This window comes from Nannospalax galili, unplaced genomic scaffold, assembly GCF_000622305.1.
Source record: "Nannospalax galili isolate Female #2095 unplaced genomic scaffold, S.galili_v1.0 scaffold1119, whole genome shotgun sequence".
Lineage (NCBI taxonomy): Eukaryota > Metazoa > Chordata > Mammalia > Rodentia > Spalacidae > Nannospalax > Nannospalax galili.
In genome coordinates, this window is record NW_008343597.1 from 472,130 (window position 1) to 482,268 (window position 10,139).

The 10,139-nt window shown below is 48.2% G+C and overlaps 1 protein-coding gene across 1 annotated transcript; it reads right to left on the reverse strand.

Moving 5' to 3' along the window:
* Nucleotides 1-2,364: 2,364 nt before the first annotated feature.
* Fitm1 (fat storage inducing transmembrane protein 1) lies at nt 2,365-3,763 on the reverse strand. Its single transcript, XM_008839833.1, has 2 exons — nt 3,403-3,763; nt 2,365-3,005 (listed from the first exon to the last, which is right to left on the reverse strand). Exons 1-2 carry the CDS (start codon nt 3,666-3,668, stop codon nt 2,393-2,395), a joined length of 879 nt encoding a protein of 292 aa, XP_008838055.1. The 5' UTR covers nt 3,669-3,763; the 3' UTR covers nt 2,365-2,392.
* Between the last annotated feature and the right edge of the window lie 6,376 nt (nt 3,764-10,139).

Here is a 10,139-nt window from a genome sequence, read left to right on the forward strand (position 1 = left end):
CTCTTCTGCTAGGGCCAGGACAACGATAAGCCTTAGGAGGTTTTCCATCCTGTCTGATCTGGAGCAGGACCTGGGCTCCGTGTCTTAGCCTTGCCAGCGCGGTCCCTGGCTGCATGGGCATATCCTGACCCACAAAAATACTCAGATGCCGGCACCATCCCTAAGGCTCGCCCCAGGGCCGTTGTGGCACACCTGGCTCCCTGGCTCCTCTATAACCTGCTCTCGATAAGCCTTAGGAGGTTTTCCATCCTGTCTGATCTGGAGCAGGACCTGGGCTCCGTGTCTTAGCCTTGCCAGCGCGGTCCCTGGCTGCATGGGCATATCCTGACCCACAAAAATACTCAGATGCCGGCACCATCCCTAAGGCTCGCCCCAGGGCCGTTGTGGCACACCTGGCTCCCTGGCTCCTCTATAACCTGCTCTCCCAGAGCAGGGGATTCAGGTCACCAGTATAAAATCGGAAGAGCTTTTTTTCACAGTCTGCTTGACACCCGTCCCTTCAAAGTGGCTGTCTTCCTTTCCCCCTTATTCATTACACATGCAAACACTTGTAGGTAGTGTTCTTTCCCGCCTCGAGGTCTTTGCCCTTGGAGAACCTGAAACACTCTTCCCCTGGATGGCCTCAATCAGTTCCCTGCTTACATGTCAAATTTCAGACTGTCTTCTCATCACTCTCCATAAAGTACCTTCCCACCAGGTCTATTACAAATCAGCCTGTTTCAGTATCTTCATAACATTTGTCTGTTATTAGCCAGTTTTTTGTTTAGCTTCGAGACAGGATAATGTGATTTAAACCAAGGCAGAGTAAAGTTATTCTGTAGGGGTCAGATGATAGCTATTTCATTTTCAGGGGGAGGACTTTACAGTTTTTGTAGCACTTACTCAGCTCTGCCACTGTGATGGAAAAGCGACCCATGAAAATGAATTAATGTGGCTAGGTTTCAATAAGACTTTACTTTTGCATACTAGATTTTGAGTTTTATATAATTTCCACATGTCAAGAAATATTCTTTGAATTTTTTCAAAATTTTAAAAACAATTGTGAAATGGCTCAGCAGTTAAGAGGCTACTCTTGCAGAGGACCTGGGTTTGATTCCCAGCACCCATATGGTGGCTAACAACCATCCATAACACCAGTTCCAGGGGATCCAATGCCCTCCTCTGACTTCCATGAGCATTGTACAACATGGGTGCACTTACATATGTGCAAGCAATACACTCATACACATTAAAATAATAAATAGGGGCTGGAGAGATGGCTCAGCGCTAACTGCTCTTGCAAAGGACCTGGGTTCAATTCCCAGCACCCACATGGCGGCTGCAAACCATCCTTAACTCTAGTTCCAGGGGAATCCAAAGCCCTCTTCTGACCTCCGAGGCATTGCACGACACGGGTGCACTCACATACATGCAGGCAATACACTCATACACATAAAATAAAAATAATAAATATATATATATATTTTTTAATTGTGAAAGCTAGTTTTAGTTTTCAGGCCTTACAAAAACTGGCCACAGAGGGGCAGTCGTTTCCCAATTCCTGGTTTAGGGCACAAGACAATTCACCTTCATTGCCTAGGTTTGTAGTCATAGCTCCTCTGTTAACTGTGAACAAATTATTTTAACCTCCGTGCCTCAGTTTTCCCAACTGTACAATAGGAACACTACGAAACTCACCTCATAATGTTGCTTTCATGAGGACTAAATGTGTTAATGAGTGTAGTGTGTGTGTGTGTGTGTGTGTGTGTGTCTGAACATGCTCATGAGTCTGTGAAAGCCAGAAGTGAATGTTCAGTGTCTTCCTCAATCTCTTTTCCACCTTATTTGTTGAAAAGAGGTCTCTTACCAAACCTGGAGCTCAGGTTAGGCTAGACTGGCTGGCTCGCAAGCCCCAGGAAACTTCCCATTTCTAGCTCCACAGCACTGGGATAACAGGTGCATGCTGTGTGGCTTTCTTTTTACCTGAGTGCTGGGGATCCAACCTCAGGTCCTCATACTTGCATAGCAAGCACTTTACTTATTGAGCCATCTCTTGGGCTTCTAAATGTGTTGATTTATATAAAGGCACATGCACGGTAGCACGGTGTCTGTAAACACCATTCCGGTATTTGCGAGCTGTTTCTCACTTGCTTTCTCCAGTAGCTCATATACCTCCACACAGCAGAAACCTTGTTTCACACAGCATAGAATTATGCTTGGCTCAATAAACAGTTGCTAAATAAATAAGCATACACAGACCCTCTAAAAAGGACATTCAAGATCCATGACAGCAAGAGATGGTTGAGGAAGGAATTCCATGTCTGTCAGACCCTATTTTTACATTTCCCACCCTTTCCAGGCCCCCAAAGAATAAGAGGAGCCAGAGCCAGGCCTGACGGTGGTTTTATTTCCTTCAGTTGTGCTTGCGGCTGGAGCGAACTCGAGGGAAGAGCCCATGACCTGGGCTTCCAGGAGACCAGGGCTGATGATACCAGCTGCCATAAGTAAGGTACCAGGCAAAGGTGCCCACTGCAGCACCCACCACCTTGTGAGTGTACTGATGGAAATAGATGACCGTGCAGAGCAGCAAGAAGTTCCAGAGGCCCAGCAGCAACACGTTGAGTAGGAAGACAAGCCGCAGCGGGGCGCCAGCTGGTAGCCCGTGGGCCAAGTACTTGGCAAACACCGCTGCTTCCTCAGCCATGAGTAGGCAGCAGAAGGTGAGCAGGAAGGTGTGGGAGGAGACAGTGTAGCCACGCCACTGGTGGCCGGCGGCCAGGCAGCTCCTGCGGTCAGGCAGCTCGTGGAGCAGCAGGCCCTGGGGCAGAGGCTCAAAGCAGGAACCAGTCAGGTCCTCAATGAGCAGGAAAGCCCGGCCAGCTCCCCGCCATACAGCTGCCCCCACCACCAGTCGGCTCAGGTGCCTGGCGGTCACTGCCACACGTCGTGTAGCCAGGAACACAACCAGCAACACAAACCCCCCCAGGAAGGTGCACGTCCAGCCCCACGCTGAATTCACAAACTTTCTGTGGGCAGGAAGAGAGAAGGCTAGTAAGACGCCCCCCCGCCCCCCGCGAGTCCCAACGTCCCATCATCTTCCCACCCCGGTCTGTGTGCCCAGCACTGCTGTCTCGTGTCCCACACATTTCTAGTTCTTTCCCGATGTCCTTTACACCCCCTGCCACCTCAACTTTGCCATCTCCTGAGAGGACCACTCCGCAATCTGGGGTCCACATTTCCTCTTCAGTCTTTCTCCTTGCTTCCCCCGCACCCCCAGGCTCTCTTCCCCTCCCCCTTCCCCTTGACCTTCTCCACCCCCTAGGCTATTTTTAGTGCTCAGACTGGCAGGAGAACAGAAGCCTGAAGAAAGAAGCTGGGATCCGAGTGTAGGCAGCCAGCTCCCATGGTCTTGGGTGGACTCACATGTTGAAGAAGTTGCCGTGGTTAGCGAAGATAGTCCGAGAGTTGACATGAAACTGCAGAAGGGGCCCGAAGATGACCACAGCTGCCAACCAGGCATGGTAGAGGCGCCGTAAGCAGGGGCTGCCTAGGAGGCGGGCGGCCTGTTCACTCCCAAAGTACAGCAAGGCAGAGGCCACCCAGAGCAGTACTTTGACCAGGCATCCCAGCAGTGCCCGGACTCGGGTCCCGGCCCCTGTCCCTGCCCCCACCACAGGCCCCCGCTCCATGTTCCCTCCCCTCCCCACTTAACTGCCTGCTCTGCTGGTCGACTGAGGAGGGGCTAATACCCCCCTCTCAGACAAGGATAGGCAGTGACAGGTGTTACAGACACAGGGCAGCTGGCAGGCGGGGGAGAGGGGCGGGGGGCAGCCAGGGGCCAGGGTGAGGGCTGACACATCAGCTCGGTCCTGGTCCTGGGTTTGTGGAAGTGTGTCCTGACACAGCCTGTGTCCTTTGCTGTTAGCAGTGTCCTCAGCTCCATCCACATTCTATTTCATGTCTCAGGGCCAGGCCTGCCGGTCAGGGCTGTCCTTGTCCCCAGCCTGCTTGAGCCTGCCTGTCTTATTTTGGCCAACTGAAGCCCCTCTGCTCACCCCTCAACTCTAGCATGTTTTTGTCCCACAAGGAAATCTGAGTCATAAAACCAACCAAATCTTAGAAGTCATTAAAAACAAACCAGCAGCGTCTATCTTATCATCATCAGCACTGTCCACCTTAGGTCAAGGGTAGACATATTAGCTGCTCTCCACCTCAGTGCAGGATGACTTCAGCAGCTTAGCTAAGCTCCAGCTCCTATCTAGATGGAGGGGCTCTAAAGGGCTAGTTGGTCCCAGAATGACTGTGTGAATTGGTGGTTGTGTCACACAGTTGGGGCGCTGTTTGTGTTTGATTATAATCAACAGGTAAAATTCGAGTGCCTAAGAAAGGCATTCAAAATGAGATGGTGGTGGCTCAGGCTGGGTGCTCAGAGCTCTAGAGAGCAAGTCTATGTTTAGGTGACAGGTGGAAAGGATTCTAGGAAAAAAAGTTCCCAGTCTGGCATCCATCAAAACCTTAAGTCTGCTGGGCATGGTGGCGCACACCTTTAATCCCAGCACTCAGGAAGCAGAGGCAGGCAGATCTCTGTGAGTTCAAGGCCAGCCTGGTCTACATAGTGAGTTCCAGGACACCTGGGGCTACAGGAAGACCCTGTCTCAAAAAGACAAAAAACAAAACAAACAAAAAACCTTAAGTCTGCCCTCTAATCAGGTACCCTGAGTCTCATGGTTCACACAAACTTTGGCCTCTCAGCCGGATCACTGGGTCTAAAGCAGAAGAGTGGAGGGTGGCCTATCCAGGCAGGCTCTTTTACTTGCTAGCAGACCGCCTGTCATCTTTTCTCATTCCTCAAAGCTGGTGGTGGGACTTCAGAGTAGTGGAAGCCCACGAAGTAGTGAAAGGAACAAGCAAGAACAAGCCCATGTTCTGGGCCCAGATGTGACTTTAGGAAAACCAAACAGGGTCTTAACCATGGTGGGCAAGTACATCACCACTGAGCATATCCCCAGTGTCCCTCAACCCTTATTTCCTTTTCTATTCCATTTTTTTTTTTTTTTTGAGACAGCGTCTCATATTTCCCAGACTGGCCTCAAACTTGCCATGTAGCCAAGAATAATCTTGAACTTCTGATCCTCGTGTATCCACCTCTTAAGTGCCTGAGTGCTGGGACTATAGGCATGTGGCACTATGCCCACTGAATTTTTTAAAATTTCATTTTACTTACTTATTTATTTATTTATTATTTTTTATTTATTTTTGTCTTTTTGAGACAGGATCTCCCTGTAGTTCCAACTGGCCTGGAACTCACTATGTAGACCAGGCTGGCCTCGAAGGCATAGAGATCTGCCTGTGTCTGCCTCCCAAGTGCTGGGATTAAAGGCATGCATTGCTGCCACCACCCCTCCCCCCAGCTATTTTATTTTATTTATTTAATTAATTAATTAATTAATTTTTTTGAGAGGGTCTCCCTGTAGCCCCAGCTGTCCTGGAACTCACAATGTAGACCAGGGTGGCCTGGAACTCACAGAGATCCGCCTGCCTCTGCCTCCCAAGTGCTGGGATTAAAGGTGTGTGCCACCACACCCAGCATTTACTGTATTTTTTGAGACAGGTTTTCCCAACAGCCAGGCCCAGCTGGCCTGGGACTCAGTCGTGATCACAGAGATCCTCCTGCTTCTGCCTCTGGGGTGCTGGGATTAAAAATTTGTGCCACCACACCTAGTTTCTTTTTAATTTTTATTTATTACTGTTATGAGTGCAGATGTGCATGTGGAGGTGAGAGGACAGCTTTTGGAAGTTGGTTCTCTCTTTTCACTGGGTTCTGGGGATCAAACTCAGGCTGTCAGGGTTGCACAAGTGCTTTTATCTGCTGCACCATCTGGCCGCCCCATGACCAGTTTGATGCAGTACTGGAGATGGAACCCAGAGCTATGCTCTTTACCAACTGACTTACATCCCCAGTCCTTTTCTTTTTTCTTTTTTGAGATGGTCTTACTCTGGCTGGCCTGGAACTTGTGACAATTCTCCTACCTTAGTCTCCCAAGTGCTGGCATTAATAGTGTGCCCTACCACACTCAGCCTAATATGCCTTTAACTTGATGGTCTTTTAGTGGTGATTTACTACATCTTTGCAAAGAAACCCACATAATTAAAAAATATATATATACAGCTAGGTATGGTGGCTCATTCCCGTAATCCCAGCACTCAGGAATCTGAGGCCGGAGGGTCATCTCAAGGTCAATGCCAGTCTGATTAGCATAGTGAGTTCCAGGCCAGCTTGGGCTACATAAAAGTGAGAATTTGTTTCAAAAATAAAAAGCAAACAAAACTTCTAGTGACCATAAAACCCTAGGAGTTATTTTTTTTTCTTCTGGACTGAATCTCTATTATAACTGATAGTAGCACGTAAATGATTAGTACAACCATTTGTAATTTGTTGACAGGACTTTATGGAAATGTCTGAGAATGGGTGTTCTGTGGGGCCTTGATCAGATGAGGCTCTGAAAGTACTAACAATCTTGTCTCTACATGTGGCACCATAGAACACAAGTTCTAGGAGAGATGAGCATTATCTTAGGGGTGAAATGGCAGCAGGGACTGTCCTAATTAGCTTTGTCACTGACATCTGAGGGGAATCCTTGACTGAAGAATTTCCTAGATCTGATTGGCCTGTGGGTATGGGGGCATGTGTGTCTTGATTGGTAATTGATATAGGAGGGACCAGTCCACTGTGGGTGGCATCATTTCCTGGGTAGGTGGTTCTGAGTTGCATAAGCAAGCTAGCTAAAGATGATCCAATAAGGGCTAGAGAGATGGCTCAGTGATTAAGAGCACTTGCAGTTTTTTTGGAGGACCTGAGTTTGGTTCCAAGCACTCACCTCAGGTGGCTTACGTGTGCTTGTAACTTGAATTCCAGGGTATCTGGTGCCCTCTTCTGGCCTCCACGGGCACCTGCACACGTGGTATACATATACTTACACACACATTAAGAAAAATGAGGGGGTGGGGGTGGAGAGATGGCTCAGTGGTTAAGAGCATGACTGCTCTTGCAGAGGACCCTAGTTCAATTTCTAGCACCTGCATGGTGACTAACAACTGTTTGTAATTCCAGTTCCAGGGAATCCAACGCCTTCTTCTGGTCTCTGAGGGCAATGTACAACATGAGTGCATTTACACACATTCAGGCAATACATTTATACATAAGGCAAAAAAATATATTAAAAAAAAGAAAAAAATGAGAGGCTAGAGAGATGGCTCAGTAGTAAAGAACACTTGCTGTTTTTTTTTTTTTTTTTTTTTTTTTTTTTTTTTGTTTTTTTTTTGAGACAGGTCTCCCTGTAGCCCCAGCTGGCCTGGGACTCTGTGTAAACTGGGCTGGTGTCAATCTCACAGATCTCTACCAGTAGAGGACTGAGGTTCCATTCCCAGCACGTACATGGTGGCTCACAGCTGTTAACTCCAGTTCCAGAAGTTCCAGTGTCCTCTTCTGGCCTCTACAGGTACTGCATGCACGTGTTGCACTTACATGCACACAGGAAAAACACTCATACACATAGAAAATAAAAATAAATCTTTAAAAAAAATAAGCCAGTGTAAAGTCAGTTGTGGTGGCGAATACCTTTTTTTTTTCTTCTTTGGTCTTTTTTTTTGAGACAGGGTCTCCCTGTAGCCACAGCTGTCCTGGAACTCACTATGTAGAACAGGCTGGCCTTGAACTCGGAGATCCACTTGCCTCTGCCTCCCAAGTGCTGGGATTAAAGGCGTGCACCACGGTGGTGGTGAATACCTTTAATCCCAGCATTTGGGAGGCAGAGGCAGGTGGAGCTCTGTGAGTTCAAGGCCAGCCTGGTCTACATACTGAGTTCCCAGCCAGCCAGGCTAGATAGTGAGACCATGTCTCAAAACAAAAAAACAAAACAATAAATGGAGACAATGAACAAGGCAGCAAGCAGTTCACCATGGTTTCTGCCTTTAAGTTTCTGCTTGAGTTTCTGCTCTGACTTCCTGCAGTGATGGATTGTGACCTGAAAGTATAAGCCTCCTAAATCCTTTCCTCCCCTAAATTGCTTTTGATCAGTGTTTTTATCACAGCAACAGAAAGGGAACTAGAACAGGGATGGAAAGAGCAGGTGAGATGTGAAGAATTTTGTGTGTGTGCATGCATGTGTGTATGTGTGTGTGTGTGTGTATCTCATATATCCCAGACTCGCTTTAAACTGCTCTGTAGCTAAGACCTTGAACTTCTGTTCCTTCTGCCTCCATCTCCTAAATGCTGAGATTATAGACAAACACCACATCCAGTTTTATTCAGTGCTGGGGACTTCCTGCATGTAAGGCAAGCATTCTACCAACTGAGCTGTATCCTCAGCTCTGGACAGTTCAAAAATTTTTAAACATTTATTTTGTGTGTTGGGGGGCAGGGGCATACCACAGTATGCATGTGGAGGACACCTTGCGGGAGTAGGTTCTCTCCTTCTACCTTGTGGGTTCTAGGAATCAACCTCAGGTTGTCACTTGGTGGCAAGTATTTTTACCCACTGAGCCATTTCGCCATCCCTGGACAGTTATTTTATTTTTGGTCTTTTTGAGACAGGGTCTCCCTGTAGCCCTAGCTGGCCTGGATTCACTATGGAGTCCAGGCTGGCCTCAAACTCACAGAGATCTGCCTGTCTCTGCCTCCCGAGTGCTCAGATTAAAGGTGTGTGCCACCACGCCTGGCCTGGACAGTTATTCTTAAAAATTTTATCCAGTCAGGTGTGGTGGTGCATGCCTTTAATCCCAGCACTTGGGAGGCAGAGGCAGGCAGATCTTTGTGAATTGAGGCCAGCCTGGTCTCCATAGTGAGTTCCAGGCCAGCTGGGGTTACAGGGAGACCCTGTCTCAAAAAGACAAAACGACAACAGCAACAACACAAAAAAACAAAAAAAAATTTTTTTTCTATGCGTATCTGAGTGTATGCATGTATACCATTGCATGTATACCATGCATGTGCAGGAGCCCATGAAGGTCCAAAGAGGGTGCCAAATCTCCTGGAGTTTTAGACAGCTTTGAGCTGCCCCGTGAATGCTGGGAACTGAACAAGGTCCTCTGCAAGAACAACTACACAACTTCTGAGCCATCTCTCCAGTTAGACAGTTATTTTTTTTTTTTTAAATATTACCTATTTGTGGCCAAGCATGGTGGTGTGTGGTGGTATGTATCTGCCATGCTGGCTACTCAGGAAGATGAGGCAAGATTGCTTGAGCACAGGTGTTCAAGACCAGCCCAGGGAACATAGTGAGGCCCCCTTCAAAATAAGATTGCTTCAACTTCTGTGGCTGTGAAGGTTCATGAGCACCCCGCAAGTGTATACCCTGGCTTGAAAATAGCTTTGAAGAGCATGACGTGAGGGGACGAGCTAGATACTGCTGTCTAATGGCATCGCCCTTGGGTTTGGTTTGCTCCGGTGCTGGCCAGGTTCTCTGTGGCTCTGCATCCATGTACCACCCCCTGTACATACTGGAGCAGCTCCACAGCACGGCTGGCACAGGCATTCCTGGGCTCTGACAAAACGTGCTTATTGTCTAGCTCCAGGTCTACAGGGAAGGTTTCGAGGCGGGTGAGGGAAAGCCTGCTAAACCCTCACTAAATGTTTTTCTATTTGCTTGTATCTAGGGGCACCAAGGGGGTGTTTTCTCTTATACTGTACCTTCTGTCAGAAGCTTTTTCTGTGACAGGGTCTCATGTTGCTCACTCTGGCCTGAACTCACTGTATAGCTGAGGATGACCTTGAACCCTTGATCCTTCTGCCCTCACCTCCAAGTACTAGGGTTGTGTGTTCCCACACCCACTTTAGAGATTTATTATTTATGTGTGGGTATGTGCGCCTGTGTGAGTTCTTGTGCACCAAGTGCATAGTGGTGCCTATGGAGGCCAAATAGCATTGGAGCCCATGGGACTGGAGCAAAAGGCAGTTAGTCGCCTGGTGTGAGTGTTGTTAGCTGCCTGGTGTGGGTGCTTGGAACTGAATGTGGGTCTTATGCAAGAGCAGTAAGCACCCTTTAACCACTGAGCCATCTCTCCAGCATTCCCCCCGCCCCCCCCCCCCCCCCCAAAAAAAACCTGTTTCCTTGAAGTGTGAAGATGAAAGACCTCAGATAGGGAAAAGAGAGTGACACAGA

What these genes read in the sequence shown, in the direction of transcription:
- Fitm1 (XM_008839833.1), bottom strand. Translation starts at nt 3,668, where the DNA reads ATGGAGCGGGGGCCTGTGGTGGGGGCAGGGACAGGGGCCGGGACCCGA. An exon ending in CACGGCAACTTCTTCAACAT is followed by an intron (nt 3,006 to 3,402) that starts GTGAGTCCACCC and finishes TCCTGCCCACAG; the next exon opens with AAAGTTTGTGAATTCAGCGT.